Source organism: Peromyscus maniculatus, chromosome X (assembly GCF_049852395.1).
Source record: "Peromyscus maniculatus bairdii isolate BWxNUB_F1_BW_parent chromosome X, HU_Pman_BW_mat_3.1, whole genome shotgun sequence".
Taxonomy (NCBI): domain Eukaryota; kingdom Metazoa; phylum Chordata; class Mammalia; order Rodentia; family Cricetidae; genus Peromyscus; species Peromyscus maniculatus.
In genome coordinates, this window is record NC_134875.1 from 113,449,657 (window position 1) to 113,468,203 (window position 18,547).

Here is an 18,547-nt window from a genome sequence, read left to right on the forward strand (position 1 = left end):
TCTCCATTGAGAAATCGGGTGTTATTCTGATGGGTTTACCTTTATAGGTCACTTGGCCTTTTTCGTTTGCTGCTCTTAATATTCTTTCTTTATTCTGTACATTTAGTTGTTTAATTATTATGTGGCAAGGGGACTTTTTTGGGGGGACTAGTCTGTTTGGTGTTCTATAGGCTTCTTGTATCTTCATAGGCATTTCCTTCTTTAAGTTGGGAAAGTTTTCTTCTATGATTTTGTTGAACATATTTTCTGTGCCTTTGAGTTGGTATTCTTCACCTTCTTCTATCCCTATAATTCGTAGGTTTGGTGTTTTCACGGTGTCCCAAATTTCTTGGACAATTTGGTTCATGACTTTGTTGGCTTTAGTGTTTTCTTTGACTGATGAATCTATTTCTTCTACTGTATCTTCAATGCCAGAGATCCTCTCTTCCATCTCTTGCATTCTGTTGGTTATACTTGCATCTGAAGTTCCCGATCTTTTACTCAGATTTTCTATTTCAATCATTCCCTCTGTTTGTGTCTTCTTTATTGTTTCTATTTCCCTTTTCAGGTCTTGGACTGTTTCCTTTATTTGTTTCATTGCTTTTTCATGATTTTCTTTCAGTACTTTGTTTTCTTCCACGACTTTATTGTTTTCTTCCAGGACTTTATTGTTTTCTTCTAATTTGTTTGCCCTTTCCTCTAGTTGTTTACAGCGTTCTTCAATTGCTTTTTTGTCTTTTCCTCTACACAAGCCTCTACCTTCTTCATGATGTTATTCATAAGGCTGTTTTCTTCTGCTTCTTCCAATTTTTGATGTTCAGGTCTAGATGTTGGAGGAGGGCTAGGTTCTGGTGATGCTGTATTGCTCTTCATTTTGTTGTATGTACTTCTGCCCTGACGTCTGCCCATGTCCTTGTGGTTCCTTCTCGGTCTTATCAGCGTACTTGGTTCAGAAAGAGCTGACAGATTCAGGAAGTCTCTCTCTCTCGTCCAGATGGGAGCTCTCTTGTCCAAATGGGAACTCCGGGGCAGGATGGAAGCTCTTATCTGGACCGGAAGTCTGGGGCAGGAGGGGAGCTTTTGTCCAGACAGGAAGACCGGGGTAGGATGTGTGCTCTTGTCCAGAAGGGAAGTCCAGGGCATGATGTGAGCTCTTGTCCAGAAGGGAAGTCCAGCGCAAGATGGGAGCCCTCTCTGGTCCAGAAGGGAAGTCAGGGGCAGGATGGGAGCTGGGGGCCGGTATCTAAGTCTCAGGAAGTGGCTGGGGTTTCTAGCAGATGGACGTGGGGGCAGGGTGTGGAGATTGTAGGGGCTGCCGGGGGGCTTGGAAAAGGGGATCCCTCCTGGTGGGGCTAGAAGGAGACCTGCCCAGTGCCCAGAACCTGGCGCCAAGTTGGGCAGGTCTTCCCGGAGTGGCTGGTGCCCAGGGATGGAGTCCGGATTGGACCCAGATACTCAACTCTGGTCCAGAAGGGAAGTCGGGGGCAGGAGGGGAGCTGGGGTCCGGTCTCTAAGTCTCAGGAAGTGGCTGGGGTCTCGGTCAGATGGGCGTGGGGGCAGGGCATGGAGATTGCAGGGGCTGCCGGGGGGCTTGGAAAAGGGGATCCCTCCTGGTGGGGCTAGAAGGAGACCTGCCCAGTGCCCAGAACCTGGGGCCAATTTGGGTAGGTCTTCCCTGGAGTGGCTGGTGCCAAGGGATGGGGTCCGGGTTGGGCCCGGATACTAACCTCTGGTCCAGAAGGGAAGTTGGGGGCAGGATCCACTTTTCCCCATTTTAAACCCTCTTTGCCTTTTCAGCCTGCAGTGGTCTTCCGTTATTTTGTTGTTGTTATAAATGATATTGATGTTATTATTTTCACCGCCGTGATTATTACCATTATTGTTATTTTTGTTTGCCATAGAGAATGGCCTGTCCACATGCTTCTCTTACATGGATTTCGTTGTGTAGACCAGGGTGGTCTCGAGTTAAGAGAATCTCCTATTTCTGCTCCAGGAGGCCTGGGATTAAAGTCCTGTGCTGGCATCCTGGCCAGATTTCCATTTTAAAAATCGCTCCCATTTCTCCTTACACAGTCCTTTCCTCATTTCCCACCCTTTTACTCCCTGCCACCTCTTTCCCATTCCCAAGCCCTCTTCTTCCTTTTGTGCCTCTTCTCTGTCTGATCCCTATCCCTTCCCCTTTTCCCCTTCCCCCATGCTTTTCCAAGTTCCCACCCTTTGTGCCTTCCTAAGCCTCTTCCTCCCTGTTCAGAGATTTCTCCACTTTCCATACCTTTATCCCTTTCTCGACCTTTTCCGCTCCGCGCCCTCTCCCCTGTAGCCACGAACACCTCCCCCTGAGACTTACCCCCACTTTTGCAAAGTACCCCTTTTTCTTCCTGCCTCTTTGCAAATACTTTCTTTTCCTAGACAAGCGCCCCCCCATCACAGCCCTTTCCCTATGTTAAAGGCCCCTGGGAAGTAGGGTGATCCTCCTAGAAAAGCCCCAGGAGAAGAGATAGGGTAATTCCTTCCCGTGCAGTCTCCGTTAAAGCACTCTTCTGTGCTTTGCACTCATGGCTCAGTTATAAATCCTGTGTGAGTTCTTGTAGGATCCCTCCTACCCGAAAGTCAGGTGAGTATTGGGGCTGAGATCCAACTCCTCCTCCATTTCCCTCTCCATAGTAAGCTGGAGGGGCCAGCTTCTGCAAAGCAGGCCGTGGCCCCGGGCCGCAGGCTGTCTGTGCCGCCCTTCCAGTAGGGGGCGCTGTAGAAGGTTGCTCACTTCCGGTTCCCAGAATGCCCTGGTGTCTGGTGGACAGTGTGGGCCGTGGGGCCGGCATCTGTGGCGCCTAGGCGCTGAGGCCTTTTCGGGGCTTTCGCGGCCGGCTTGTGGCCTTTCTCAGAGTTGTGGGCCCTCTCCTTGGATGCCGAGTGCTGACATCGGCCCAGTGGAGCCCTCTGCTCACCATGGCAGTGAGTAGACTTGTTTCTCGGGGTTCCTCCACCCCAAGGCCCCCGTTTCTCCTCAGGCGTCGTCTCACTTAAGCGTGGCCCGTTGAGGGCTTTCTGGAACGTTCGAGTCCTTTCCTTTTCCGTTAGACCCCGGGGTTGCATTCGGTGGGAATCCTTCCCTAGTCGATTTTTATTACAGATTTGAGTGGTTTAGCCCCATTCTTTCCGTTCTCGGTAGTTTTTTTTTTCTATGAATATATTATTATTTTTTCTTTTTTCTTTTACAATACCATTCATTTCTATATATCAGCCACGGATTCCCTTGTTCTCCCCCTCCCGTCTCCCTCCCTTTCCGCCGACCTTACCCCCAATTCCCACCACCTCCATGGCAACTGCTCCCCCGAGGACTGAGATTAACCCAGTAGACTCAGTCCAGGCAGTTTTTAAACGTCTTTGCTGATTGGCGGGATGTTTGGGGAGGGAGTTCTTTACCTCCTTTCTCCTATCCAACCTCCTTTCCCCTTTCCTCTCTTTCCAACCCCTTCCTCACGCCTTTCACCCCTCCCTTCCACTATAGCTAATTCCAAGCTCCCCTCCTTCCCAGGGCTTCCTCTGTCCCCTGTGTCATTATGGTCCACTCCCTCCCATTTATCTGCCTCCAATGTGCTTTCTCCCTGCCCAACCCCTTCTATCTCCTCTCTCCCTGTGTGCCCCTCCTTCCCCCTCTCCCCTGCTTTCTCCTGACAACCCCTAGTCTGTTGTCCATCTTTCTTTCTCCACTTAACAATACCCATTTCTAACTTTTTCATCCTGCACCTCTTTAGAACCCTTTTACCTGGTCCCTTCTGTTCTGTCCCTTCTCTTTTCCACCACAGCCTCCGTTGTGAAACCCCTAACCCCTGTCCACGTGCCCCACCCCTGTCCTCTTTTCCCCAACCATCACCACTTTTGCCTTTCCAGGTTCGTTTCCCTGTTCCCATGACCTGGCTCCTTCCCATGCATTTCCTACCTCTTCTCCTTTTCCATTCCTTTCCCTTTGCTCCAGTTCTCCAACTCCTTTCTGTACCATTTGCTCTTCTGTGCTCTTTCTTCTTTGCAACCCTTTAAAATTTCTTTCTCTCGTCTGCTATTTCTACCCTTTCCCAACCCGTTCTCTTTTAAATTTTTTCCTGTCCTAACACTTAGTCCTTTGCAACCCTGTTTTCCCTGTCCTCTTTAGTTCTCTTTCCCCTTTCCTATTGCTCTCTCTCTTCTGAACCCCTGTTCTTTTTTAGGTACCGTCCCCACTTTCTCAGTTCTTCTCTGCTTCCCCAGACCATTTCCTCTTTCCTATGCTTTCCTTCCTTTCTGAATCATGTCTCCATTTCCATCTTCCCTCTCCCCTTCCAGTCCCTTTGCATCTCCTTTCTCACTTTTCTTTTCCTTTTAACCTCTGATTTTCTCCACATTTGTCCCTGTCCTTAGAGTTCTGTTTTTGTATGGGTCTACTTTGGGGGTTGAAGTCGTGTGGCAGGGAGTATACACCAGTTGCAATTGACAAATCTGGGGGGAAAAGGTGTTAATAGTCTGTCAGTTTCCACTTTGAACAATATGTAAAGGATTAAATTGATGTGTGTTCTTATGTCCATCACTGGGTAGTGCCAGATGGAAAGTGTTTCAGTGTATAGATTTCACATAGCCTTAGATTGTGGTGTTGTCTTGAGAGGCCATCCTCATGAATGATGAATCTCTTAGTTTTGTATTCATTCCCTCCATCTGCCCACTCCCTCCCTCCGTCCCTCCCTCCCTCCCTCCCTCCCTCTCACTCTCTCACTCTCATGCCGTGCCTGCATGCTTGCGTGCGTGCTTTCATATTTTTTGTACATGTGAGAACATGTGAATTTTTGGTTGCCCATACAGGTCTGTGTCCCTTGGAATGTAATCACTTGTAGTCACTGCAGCAATAGATTCACAAGAACAGCTTTCTGGAGCTGGTTCTTTCAATCCACAATGTATGGTTTAGGTTTGAACCTATTTGCCTTGTTTTATACCAAGCACCTTTATGCAATTGCCCACTTGAGGTTTTCATTCTTTTAGATAGGTTTATAGTTTCTTCTAAGGAGTACAGTTACTCTTACATGCTCGTCTGAGTTAAGGTCCTGTTTTTTTTTTTTTTTTTTTTTTTTTTTTTTTTTTTTTAAAGATTTATTTATTTATTATGTATACAGTGTTCTGTCTGCATGTATCCCCGAAGGCCAGAAGAGGGCACCAGATCTCATTACAGATGGTTGTGAGCCACCATGTGGTTGCTGGGAATTGAACTCAGGACCTCTGGAAGAACAGCCAGTGTCCTTAACCTCTGAGCCATCTCTCCAGCCCCTTTTTTAAAGTTTTTTTTTTTTTTTATTTTTTGTGTATGTTATTGTGTCTGCATGTATGTCTGTGCACCGCATGTGTGCAGTGCCCTTGGAGGCCAGATGTGGGACTGGAATCCCTTAGGACTGGAGTTACAGTTGTGAGCCACCATGTGGGTGCTGGGAACTGAACCCGGGTCCTCTGGAAGAGCAGCCTGTGCTCTTAACCGCTGAGCCATTTCTCCAGAGGTCCTGTTTTTTTTAACGTGTTAATTTTGAACCAAGGTCTTTCTAAATTACCCAGATAAGGCTTCAAATTGCTTAAATGTGACATTGATTGTCTTATTGTGTCCTTGGGTGGACTGAGAATCTGGATACTCTTGTCACTGTGTCTACAATGCTGTGATGTCAGGAGTGTTGTATCCTGTCCACTCTAGAAAATATTTTTAGATTTTTTTATTTACGCAGTAGGGATTCTTAGTGTCACAGTTTCGGTTATTCTCGAGCTTTCTTTGTAATCCAGGCTGGTCTGGAACTGAGAGATATCCCCATGCCTCTTCCTCCTGAGTGCTTGGATTTGAAATGGCCTTTTTGCTTTTCTAAGAGAGTATGACCTGGAAACTGGTACCTGTGCTCTGCTGACCTGAGGTACAACATGATAACAACTTCTGCTTCCTCCCTAGTAGTGGGATTGTAGGTGTGGATCTTGAAAGGTAAATGGTGATGGTTGGTGGCGCTGGTTACCAGTGGAGAAGTCACAGGCCATGGCCACGACTACCAGAATTATAAGGAGCTTTCTTAGAAGCAAGGATGCGATAGGAGGAAATATATCCAGGCCTGGAGAGAATGAACGTTGGCAGGAACAGAGCAGAGAGAGCATAGGGGACAGAGAGAGACAGAGAGACCGAGGGAGACAGAGGGACACACGTTGGGGCTTCCTGTCTGACTTTTTAAGGCGGGTACATAATGCCCAGCACCCTCTGATGACGTAAGATGCAAGACCCCAAGCTGTGCATGTTCCATAGTGAGGGCAGGATCCTAACATTCTAGACTTTTGGCTTATTCTAAACAGCAAGTGAATAGGAATAGGGGCGTTGTTTTTCACAGAAAAACTGCTTCCACCCGACATGGTCAGCACTGACTGGCTCTTTGGGGCTTGTAGGGATGGGGTTTTTTATAGTTGGACAGGTGTTCTGGCATGGTGGGCTGTCCTGCTGCTCTGGAGGTGGCCATCCCTCTTGGCTTGGCACCCTGGCTGCTTTTGTGTCTGACAGGATGGCTGCTGGTGAGACAGAGAAAGCCTGAAGTAGATCCGACCTGTCCAGATGGATTTCAGTTAGTTTCTGGGGCTTGGGAGAAATTTTGAACATGTTAAGGAGCAGCCATGAGAAAATTAGTGTAGCTAGAGTTTTCCTGCTTTGCCCACAGTCAGGACAAATCTTTGTCACCAGCCAGTTCCACAGCCGCTCAGACCCAACCAAGTAAACACAGAGACTTATATTACTTACAAACTGTATGGCCATGCAGGCGTCTTGCTAACTGTTCTTATAGCTTAAATTAATCCATTTCCTTAAATCTATACCTTGCCAGGTGGCTGGTGGCTTACTGGTGTCTTCACATGCTGCTGGTCATGACTGCGGCTTGCAGTGTCTCTCTGCCTCAGTCTTCCGCTTCGCAGAATTCTCCTCTCTCCTTGTCCCACCTACTTCCTGCCTGGCCACTGGCCAATCAGTGTTTTATTTATTGACCAATCAGAGCAATTTGACATACAGACCATCCCACAGCAAATTAGTGACCATGGTAGTGTTTAGTACTCTGCTTATGTTGGTTAGTGTTCATGAGAGAGACGGAGAGATTGGAACACGTTTTTAAGATTTATCAGAGACAGATTATTTAAGGGACCTGTTCACTAATTTAGCATCCAGGAGAAACAGGAGATCAATTGTTGTGAGCATTTAACATTAATAGATGATTATATTAAAGTCTGGTTTGTAGAACCCAGACACTTTTGGGTCTGGGTGTTTAAATACCTTTTAGCTGTTATAGATTCTTGCTTGATGATCCCTGGACTCCAGTTCTGTGGTGTTCTGATGCAGCCATTAGCTGAGGGGTGAATTAGAAGAGGGAACTGGGAAGAGAAAAGCTTGTGCTGCATGAGTACTTATTTCAGCTTTATCAGAGACAGATTATTTAAGGCCCCTGTTTTCATTATTAGGCCTTTGGAACTAGGGACAAGGCAGAGATCAGGGCCCTGTCTGTGTGTATGAGGATGAGAAGCACTGCTAACAGGTCTGGAGTGAGACACATGGAATGAAAGTTCCTACCTTAGCTGTAAAATCTTTCTCATTAAGTAACACTGAAAGTACAATTAAATCTGGTGAGGTAGGTAAGGCTGTCCTCCCTACCCCGACCATAGGCAAACAAGGAGAGGTGAGACCCCCAAACTCCTAGTCCCAGGTTAGTGGCTCTGGTGTCCAGAAGGAAAGGAATGGATCTCTTCCATGATGTGTTCTGTGTCCCCTGTGAATGAGCCTGTAGCCAAGCCTAGGTCTGCTGGAGGTCTTTGTGTGTCCCCCTGCCTCTTGGTGCCTGGGGGCAGTCAGTTGACAGGTTGTCTCCCTAGGTGGTACTTTGAATAAGGCTAAACTGATGCCCTGAAAGAGCACTCACTAGGCTGTGTGGCCATTTCCCCTCGCCATCTCCAGGCCCTGATCTTAAAACAGGGACCCAACAGCTTTCGGGAGCCCGCATGTGCCATGACAATCAATTCTGTTCTCGTGCTTTTTTTCTCTCTACCATAGTATACCTTAAACGACATGCTGAAACTTCCACCTGTGGGGTCGGAAGCCTTGCTCTACAGATGTTTAAGTTTAGTCCTTTGTCAGGGAGGTCTGGAGGACAAGAGTCAGGTTTTACTCTGTCTACTGTTGGTGTCTGGTGTGAGCTCTTCGTTTCTTTGACAGTCTCATTCTGAGTTGTCCTTGTCTTCCTGCGTTTGTTCTGTCTGTGTTTTGTGATTTTGACAGAGAGTTGGCTCATTCGTTCGAGGCCTTTCTTATTTCCTAGACATCTTTGGCCACACAAGTGATGTTGTAAAGAATCATGCCAGTGGTACCTGCTTACCTACCTATATCTTGACTTCTTATTCGGAAATCTTCTTTCCTTTCTTTTCTTCCTGTTTTGCTGTCTTCTGTGTATCAGCCTATTAGTTTTGGGTAGGAGAGTGGTGTTTGTCAGGGTTTTGGTATGCCTTGGTCTTAAAACCTGTGAGTGTGTGTTACCTATGTCTAATGATTGGTTAGGTTTGTAAATGAATACACCGTGGAAGCAGGAGTTTTCCTCTTGAAAATAGAAACAGATATCCCCTTTATTATCCTGAAAGAACTTGTCCTGTTTCCAAGAAAGTCAGGGCTTAAGAAGTAGAGAAGACGGTGCAAAGACATAGGATTGTGCAGAACTCTGGGGAAATGGTCAGGGGATGAGAGAATAGTTCAGGTGGTTGGATTTTGGATAAGGAGTGCCTCTAGAGTGTGAGGCCCTTCATAGCTCCCTGTGTGACCTGAATACTATGGCCCTTTATTTGTCCTTGAGAGCAGGTCTCTTGAGGTTTCCCAGATCAGGCCTTAAATTCCTGGGCTTAACGCATCTTCCTTCATCAGCCTTCCCTATTTCTGGGATACAGCATCCTTTGACATCCCCAGATTTATGGTTTGTGCTCAGTTTAGATGGCATGGATTAATGGGAACTTCATTTTTGTTTCTACTTCTCATGTTTTATCCAGTGTCATTTTGTTTTAGACCTGTGTCAATGTCTACTACAAAGAAGGTGTTTTGAGAGTGTGGTCGTTCACAGCAACTATCTCATGCCTTCTCTGGATGCTTAAAACGTGCCTAAGGATGGATGTATGTATGCCTGGACATCCATCCATTTCATTGTGCTCCAGAGATGGCCAACCTTTCAACTCTGGGCTCTGCCTCCTTTGCCTCTTGAACTCCTGGATTTCAGGCCCTTTATGAATATTTCTGTTGCATTTTATTAGATGTTTAGTCTTAAGATCATGTTGTTCCCTGACTTCTCTGGGGCTTCCTCTGAGGCACAGATGTGTGGAGAAGGAACTTAATTCCTGGTGTAAATCCAGGAACATGCTTCACAAGGCCAGTAAAGGCCTGGAGTGAATCCCTCCTGGGGGCGGTATCTTGGGATCCTGAGACCCCAGGATCCTGAGACACCTGGACAGGCTGTGCTTATCATTCCTATGGCCTCTGTCTGCTCAGTTTTGTTCTCACTGGAGCTGCTGTATGTTAACGTTTTTGCATCGTTGCTTGATTGACATCCTGCTGACTTGGTCCCCTTGTATGAGATTTTTTTTTCTGACCCTGTCCCCTTTTTCCTTTTGTGAAACCTGTATATAGGATGCAGCGTTTCCTAATGACCTGGTGCTTGCTTCCATCGGCAGTCAGCTTGTGTAAGCATGCCTGATCCCAGGCTTTCCTATCTTCTCTAACTTCTCATCCCCTGGTCATCTCTTTCTCAGCAACCTGTCACTGGAGAACCACCTGCTGATCTAGGACAACTGATTCCTGAACATCGACCCCAGATTTCCGGAGGAGGAGGAGGAGTAAGTATGGCCGTGATATTGACAAAAATAAGAGAAGGCAGGCCATAGGGACTGCCTGGAGGAAGAGGCAGAGGACTTGGGAGTAAAATACCGTAGGTTAGGAGGATTCTAAGGAGCTCTTTCTCTTCCCTCACGTGCTGCTTTTGCTGTTGTGGACAGGTTCTTGTGGTGTATTGCTGAAGCACTTAGAGTCTTTGCTTTCATTTGAGAAATCTGCCTGCCTCGGCTTCCTTGCACACCTTTCAGTAACTTTAAAGACATGGGAACGTCGTATAGTTGAGACTATAAAGAGAAAATATTTAATGACATGGTCAAATGAGTTTCATATTGATGGGTTTTGTGCTGTCTCTGTAGACACAAGATTGTCCAGACCAACAGTATGAATATGATTTGATTGTCATCTCGTACCCTCAGAAATCTGGTCATTATAATCGATAACAAACAGGAGTACACAGTAAAAAAATCAAAATTCTAAACCACAGCGAGGAAAGAGACTGGGGGTAAGGATGCAGCTTAAGGTCTTAAATTTTTCTTGCTTCAGGATGCCTCAGAGGACAAGGACAGTGAATCTATATGTACATATAAACATATACACACATGTATGCATAAGATATATGTATATATCATTAATATATGTATATTTTCTATATATACATACATATGTATGTATATTACAGGATTGAAAACACCAAAAAAGGCTCTTACCCTTATAGCAATTAGCTGTTTGTAGACAAGAAACTAAGTTAATTTTTTCATCCATCAGGGCCCCAGGGAAATCTGCAGAGAGACCTAGCCCTTAAAATCCTTCAACCTAGTCCTGGGTTTTTGGGAATTTTTTGTGAGGAGAATCAGAATCCTTTTCCATCCTTCCACTTTGGACATTGAAACGTATTCTCGGCTGTGCCCTAGGCCAGCTTTATGACTGTTATGTCACTAGGTAGGTTTGGAAGTATAGATGTGCTCTCCTCCAACTCTCAAACAGCTGGCTGGAGTACAGGTCTACCTGGCCAGCCCCAGATCATATCCATTCCTCCTTGTAGTGAGATGGTGTCTTTGAAGAAATGAGAGATTGCTGTTTTAGATTCTTGCATTCACATGCATTTAGATCATGTGAACCTGTACAGAATTATCGTTAGTTGGTCTCCTGTCTGTAAATTATTCATGTTGAGAAACAGCCTTAATAAAGATTCTATCCCGAGAACGCGTGTCTACTTAGATTGTAAAAAACCCTTTTGTGAGGTGGATTTGTGGTAACTTGTAGAGATTTGTTATTTCTGTCTCTTGCTGCCTTGAGAAGAGGCACCTGACCGTAGAAATCCCATGTGACCGTGTCTGAGAGCTGAATCTACGAGTGACTGACTGTCCCTGTGTAGCTTAGGGCTAAATGTACTCTAAAGGAGGTTCAGTTTTTACCAGAGAAGTCATGCAAAAGAATCTGTTGGTCTGCATCCTTGTCAACTCTTAGGGCTGTCCGACTATTCAGTTTTGCCGATTGGAGAGCTTATTGTAGGCGATTATTTTGAATATCTGCTTCTTTGACAGTGTCGTAGGTGTGTATCTCCTCCTTTTAAGTTATTTTCACAGCTTAGTACGCTTCCTGATCCCCCTTGTCCCGGTGACAGCCATTGTGTGTCCTTCATTGGTTGGTTCCTTCAGATGTTCATTGGCTCATTCGTCCTGTCTGTCCAGAATTGATGTCTTTCCGTTTTCCCTCCTGATGGCTGCCTCCCAAGGGCTGGCTGTGTGGCATTGGCCAGCAGGGTTTGAATTTCTCTCCTGATTTTGTGTTTTCAGTGTCTTTTGTCTTTTCCTTCTGTAACCTTTGCTCCTCCACATTGTCTTTCCTTCCCCTCCTCTTCTGCATCCCCTTCCCATCCTTTCTTTTTGCCTATTGCCTTGTCCAACTCCTGTGTCTTTTTGCCCTGCCTCTCCTCCCCTCCTCCTCTTCTTGTAACTCCTCCCTTCCCCTTTTTCGTCCCCCAAGACTTCTGGCCATTCTGCTTTTTCCCTTCCACCATTACACCCATTTCCCCATTCCCTGCTGCCTCTCTCTATTGTAAACCCAGGTCCTTTCTTTCCTTCACCAGTTTTTAGCCCCCCACACCCCCACCCCCGATTGTCATTGTATTTCTCTCTTCCCATGTACAGAACTCTAAACCATTTTCCCATTTCAAGGCAGGAGAACCTTCATACACCTCTATTCCCCTTTCTAAACCCTCTTTGCCTTTTTGGCCTGCAGTGGTCTTCCGCTATGTTGTTGTTGTTGTTGTAAATGATATTGATGTTATTATTTTCACTGCCGTGATTATTACGATTATTATTATTTTTGTGTGCCATAGATATAGGTCCTGTCCACCTGCTTCTCTTACATGGATTTCGTTGTGTAGACCAGGGTGGTCTGGAGTTAAGAGAATCTCCTATTTCTGCTCCAGGAGACCTGGGATTAAAGTCCTGTGCTGGCATCCTGGCCAGATTTCCATTTTAAAAATCGCTCCCATTTCTCCTTACACAGTCCTTTCCTCATTTCCCACCCTTTTACTCCCTGCCACCTCTTTCCCATTCCCAAGCCCTCTTCTTCCTTTTGTGCCTCTTCTCTGATCCCTATCCCTTCCCCTTTTCCCCTTCCCCCATGCTTTTCCAAGTTCCCACCCTTTGTGCCTTCCTAAGCCTCTTCTTCCCTGTTCAGAGATTTCTCCACTTTCCATACCTTTATCCCTTTCTCGACCTTTTCCTCTCCGCGCCCTCTCCCCTGTAGCCACGAACACCTCCCCCTGAGACTTACCCCCACTTTTGCAAAGTACCCCTTTTTCTTCCTGCCTCTTTGCAAATACTTTCTTTTCCTAGACAAGCGCCCCCCCATCACAGCCCTTTCCCTATGTTAAAGGCCCCTGGGAAGTAGGGTGATCCTCCTAGAAAAGCCCCAGGAGAAGAGATAGGGCAATTCCTTCCCGTGCAGTCTCCGTTAAAGCACTCTTCTGTGCTTTGCACTCATGGCTCAGTTATAAATCCTGTGTGAGTTCTTGTAGGATCCCTGCTACCCGAAAGTCAGGTGAGTATTGGGGCTGAGATCCAACTCCTCCTCCATTTCCCTCTCCATAGTAAGCTGGAGGGGCCAGCTTCTGCAAAGCAGGCCGTGGCCCCGGGCCGCAGGCTGTCTGTGCCGCCCTTCCAGTAGGGGGCGCTGTAGAAGGTTGCTCACTTCCGGTTCCCAGAATGCCCTGGTGTCTGGTGGACAGTGTGGGCCGTGGGGCCGGCATCTGTGGCGCCTAGGCGCTGAGGCCTTTTCGGGGCTTTCGCGGCCGGCTTGTGGCCTTTCTCAGAGTTGTGGGCCCTCTCCTTGGATGCCGAGTGCTGACATCGGCCCAGTGGAGCCCTCTGCTCACCATGGCAGTGAGTAGACTTGTTTCTCGGGGTTCCTCCACCCCAAGGCCCCCGTTTCTCCTCAGGCGTCGTCTCACTTAAGCGTGGCCCGTTGAGGGCGTTCTGGAACGTTCGAGTCCTTTCCTTTTCCGTTAGACCCAGGGGTTGCATTCGGTGGGGTGCCTTCCCCAGTCGATTTTTCTTACAGATTTGAGTGGTTTAGCCCCATTCTTTCCGTTCGCGGTAGTTTTTTTTTCTATGAATATATTATTATTTTTTTTTTCTTTTACAATACCATTCATTTCTACATATCAGCCACGGATTCCCTTGTTCTCCCCCTCCCGTCTCCCTCCCTTTCCCCCGACCTTACCCCCCATTCCCACCACGTCCATGGCAACGGCTCCCCTGAGGACTGAGATCAACCCAGTAGACTCAGTCCAGGCAGTTTTTAAACGTCTTTGCTGATTGGTGGGACGTTTCGGGAGGGACTTCTTTACCTCCTTTCTCCTATCCAACCTCCTTTCCCCTTTCCTCTCTTTCCAACCCCTTCCTCACGCCTTTCACCCCTCCCTTCCACTATAGCTAATTCCAAGCTCCCCTCCTTCCCAGGGCTTCCTCTGTCCCCTGTGTCATTATGGTCCACTCCCTCCCATTTATCTGCCTCCAATGTGCTTTCTCCCTGCCCAACCCTTTCTCCTCTCTCCCTGTGTGCCCCTCCTTCCCCCTCTCCCCTGCTTTCTCCTGACAACCCCTAGTCTGTTGTCCATCTTTCTTTCTCCACTTAACAATACCCATTTCTAACTTTTTCATCCTGCACCTCTTTAGAACCCTTTTACCTGGTCCCTTCTGTTCTGTCCCCTCTCTTTTCCACCACACCCTCCGTTGTGAAACCCCTAACCCCTGTCCACGTGCCCCACCCCTGTCCTCTTTTCCCCAACCATCACCACTTTTGCCTTTCCAGGTTCGTTTCCCTGTTCCCATGACCTGGCTCCTTCCCATGCATTTCCTACCTCTTCTCCTTTTCCATTCCTTTCCCTTTGCTCCAGTTCTCCAACTCCTTTCTGTACCATTTTCTCCTCTGTGCTCTTTCTTCTTTGTAACCCTTTAAAATTTCTTTCTCTCGTCTGCCATTTCTACCCATTCCCAACCCGTTCTCTTTTAAATTTTTTCCTGTCCTAACACTTAGTCCTTTGCAACCCTGTGTCCCCTGTCCTCTTTAGTTCTCTTTCCCCTTTCCTTTTGCTCTCTCTCTTCTGACCCCCTGTTGTTTTTTAGGTTCAGTCCCCACTTTCTGAGTTCTTCTCTGCTTCCCCAGACCATTTCCTCTTTCCTATACTCTCCTACCTTTCTGATTCATGTCTCCATTTCCATCTTCCCTCTCCCCTTCCAGTCCCTTTGCAGCTCCTTTCTCACTTTCCTTTTCCTTTTAACCTCTGATTTTCTCCACCTTTGTCCCTGTCCTTAGATTTCTGTTTTTTAATGCGTCTATTTTTTGGGGTGGAAGTTTTGTGGCAGGGAGTATATACCTGTTGCAGTTGCCCAATCTGGGGGAAAAGGTGTTAATAGTCTGTCAGTTTCCACTTAGAACAATACGTAAAGGATTAGTTTGATCTGTTTTCTTATGTCCATCACTGGGTAGTGCCAGGTGTAAAGTGTTTCAGTGTATAGACTTCACATAGCCTTAGATTTTGGTGTTGTCTTGAGAGGCCATCATCATGAATGATGAATCTCTTAGTTTTGTGTTCATTCTCTCTCTCTCTCTCTCTCTCTCTCTCTCTCTCTTCTGTCTGCCTCTTTCTTTTCCTTTCTGTCTCTTACCCTTTGCTTCCTCACCCTCTTCCTCTCTGACTGTCCTTTCTTTCTCCTTGGCTCAGTTTCTTACAACTTTTCTTTAGTTTCTTCCATTTCTCAATTTCTTTTCAACCCATTTTTTTCTTTGTGTGCTCTCACTGTAGTTCTTTAACCACAATACCCCCTTATTAACCCATTTAATGTTTCCTTCTTTCTCAATCCTCATTGCCTTATCCTGTCCTCTTTTCCCTTTCCAAACCTTTTTCTCTTTTTTCCACGTTCCCCTCTTCATTGTTCTGTTGTTTTCTTTCTGAATTCTTGCTGACCCCTTTCTTTTTATCCCCTTACAATGCATTCTCCCTCATGCAATACATTTGTCCACTGTCTTGTTCATAGGTTTTTGTGATGTTCTCAGACTTTAACCTATGTTTATTGCTTGGGCTGTAATTGCACACAGAAGTACTCATTCCTAGAACACATTTTTGGAATTGAGTTATTGGATTGTATGTCACCACAGTTTGCTGTTGTTGATACTCTGTTAATCAAGTTTTATCATTTGTCATTATTTTCTACTTAGAGCAAAATATGATTTTTGTTAAACTATATTCTTATGTTTAGCACTTTGTAGTGATGAATTTTAAGTGTTTCACAATATTCAAGTTGTGTACATGTGATTGTGCTCTTGGTTTGAGATCCCATGCTCTTTTATGATTAATCTCTTGATTTTGAATTTAAGTTATGTGTGTGTGTGAACAATTTTAGTGTTTCTTTTTTCTTTTTTTTTTGTGTGTGTTATGGGCCCCATATACATTTAAGATTACAGCTTCCTGGAGTTATTTGTTTCTGTCCACTATGTAGGTTTTAGTATTGAATTCTGGCCATCACTTTTGGTACCAAATCCTTTTACGTCATTGGCCCACAGAGTTTTGACAGGTCTATAGTTGCTTTTATGTATCACAAATATTCCTTCCAGCTTGTTATCGTAACAGTTTTATTACTCCTATGTTATTTTGAATCAGGGTCTTTTTTTTAAATTTCCCAGTTGAGGCTTCAAATGTCTCTCTAGCTGACACAGTTCTTCATCTCGTAATCCTGTTGCCTTTGCCTCCCAAGAAGGAGGCTTTATAGTCCTGCATAATGCTTTGTCAAAAAGCCACTTTTAATTTAGTGGTATTTAACTTTAAGAATGGACATTAAATTGTGTGTTAGATAACCAGCTATTATTTTTATTTCTATCGTATCCAATTGGTGTGTGCTATTATAATTTATCATTCCATGAATGTACAGTGCTTTATATCATGCTTGTCTTTTCAATGTGGACCAATTTCATATACTGTTGATGGGTATTTGTCTTTCTTTTCAGATGCTTGGCATTGTGTGTAATAACTGCTGTCTATATGAAGTGTCCCTAGACTTTGTGTAGCAATTTCTTGGGACATATTTAGTAATAGTGCACTTCATCATGTATGATAACCCTACTTTCCAAAGAGAGTCTATCATTGCCACAGAAAGCAGTCTGTAAAGGATTCTTGTGATGTAGATTATAGCCAGAAGTTGATAATGTAAGACCTTTAGGTTTTGCCAGTTAATGGGTTTAAGTATCTTGTGACTCTTGTGGAATTTGAATGCCCTTGATTATTATGGGATCATTAACATGTTCAACATACATATATGTTTAATACTCAAGTTTGTATCATTGGAGGACTGCTATTCCATAGACAGCACTAATCTGTGGATGAAAAAGGTCCTGTTATAGTGTGAAAATTGTCTACTTGGTAGAGCTGTCAGCTTTATAACAGGAATATAGGGAGTAATGAGGGGTGGGGTGTGAAGCAGAGTACCTTCCTAGACAGTCAGATTAGCCGAATCATTTTGTGGTGATAAATGTTGAACCTCAGTTGGCTCTTGACAGTCTCTGCTTTTGTTATATGCAATTTTCTTAATGTTCCCTTGGCTGTCCTGAAAGCCTCTGTTCTTCTGCTTCAGCCTCTAGAATACTATGATTTCAGGAATATACCACCAAGCCCACTGTGGAACATTTTGTATTTCTGAGAGTTTTTCCATGGGTAGCTAAGAAGTTGACATCTTTCCTAATTTGCCTGAACTCGTGGATACTGTTGCTGACTTTTCCCTAGTGCCGGGATTAGAGATGTGGGTTTCATGACCCTGCAATATACATCCTCTTCTTAGAAGTTCATTTTTCATGCCTTTTATTCCTCTTTCCTGGAATGCCTGCAGGGTTTTTACCCTTCATACTGTATTTAATTGTTTGGACTTTCCTGATTTTTAAGGAGTTCATTGTGTATTATAGTTGTATTTTAGATATGGTCTCATAAGTATGGTATTTACTATTAATAGTTCAATATAGGAGACAAGGTCTCCTTGACCCTTCTGAAATATGCTGTTTTGGTTCCTTCCCTGTAGGACATTGTTTTCTGGGGAGCAATTGGTGGCTTTGGGCAATATCTGTGAGTTTTGCTTGTCTGTAGATGATGGAGGAATGATTCCCACTGGTGTATAGTAAGAGTAGCTCAGGATGCTGCTAGATAAGTTAAGAGGAACACAGTACACTGAAAGAAAATATATTTTTTTTAAAAGTACCAGTCTTGCTTTTATTGGAAACCTACAGTTGAAGGTTTATAGCCAGGATATTGTGGTTTGTGATCAAAATATACTGATGCAAATTTGATTGTAATTTCATGGCCTTAAAGTTTCATATGTAATAAACTGGTTGAATATGTACATCACTCATGTATTTTATTAACATATGAATTGTACAGGTTTGCAGATTTAGCATGTGATTCATACACACATCCAGTGTATGGAAAGCTCATCTGATAGGGCTCATTTGTGCTTGTTTTCCAATAACCATTTTCTGCGCTCTGATATCTACCTGTGTGTGTGTTTCATTTCCATGACAGTTCTACTTGTTTTGAGTTTTTACTTCTACCTTTATTAGGTTTATTCTGAGTTGTTTGATGTCTACAGAGAGTTGGATCATTAGTTTTAAGTCTTTCTTATTTTTAAACTTCTATTTCCATGCAAGTTATTTTATAAAGCATCATACTAATGTTTCCTGCTAAAGTACGTATATTTTTTGTTTTCTTATTCTGAATTTGTCTTTACTTTATTCCTTATTCATAACCCCATTTACTCCTTCTGCTTTTCTGTCCCCCTGTTGTTTGTGTATCAGCCTATTAGTTCTTGATAGGTGAATGATCTCCTTCAGTTTCTTATGTCTTGCTCTTAAAGTTTGTGAATGGGACCCTTCATAGCTACCTGTAGAGGTAGCTATGTCCTATTTATATTTTAATAAAAACACTTGTGGATTTGTGATTCTTTCAGTGGTTATTATGATGTACACTGCTGCTTTGAGCATATGTACATGACCATAACAAGCACAGGGAACTGTTTCTCAGAGGTATATTTACAAATAATATAGATGAGATAGGAGTTGACTGTTACACTGTGTGGCATAGGCCTATGATGTGTTCTAAACTGACTCTTGGCATTTTTATTAAGAATATGTAAA

General features: G+C 44.6%; 1 protein-coding gene across 12 annotated transcripts in view; it reads left to right on the plus strand.

Annotated features, from left to right (window-relative positions):
• Scml2 (Scm polycomb group protein like 2) overlaps positions 1–18,547 on the plus strand; it is a 245,418-nt gene that overhangs the window by 113,628 nt on the left and 113,243 nt on the right. For 6 of the 12 annotated variants that reach the window (XM_076562544.1, XM_076562546.1, XM_076562547.1 and 3 more), the window contains one exon: positions 9,781–9,864. The exons of 1 other annotated variant lie outside the window; for it this stretch is intronic. In XM_076562544.1, coding sequence (XP_076418659.1) covers positions 9,781–9,864 — 84 coding nt within the window. Of the gene's footprint in view, positions 1–2,764; positions 2,935–9,780; positions 9,865–13,168; positions 13,255–18,547 lie in introns of those variants that run through there. 5 more of the 12 variants (XM_076562552.1, XM_076562557.1, XM_076562553.1 and 2 more) reach the window with 4 other exon arrangements.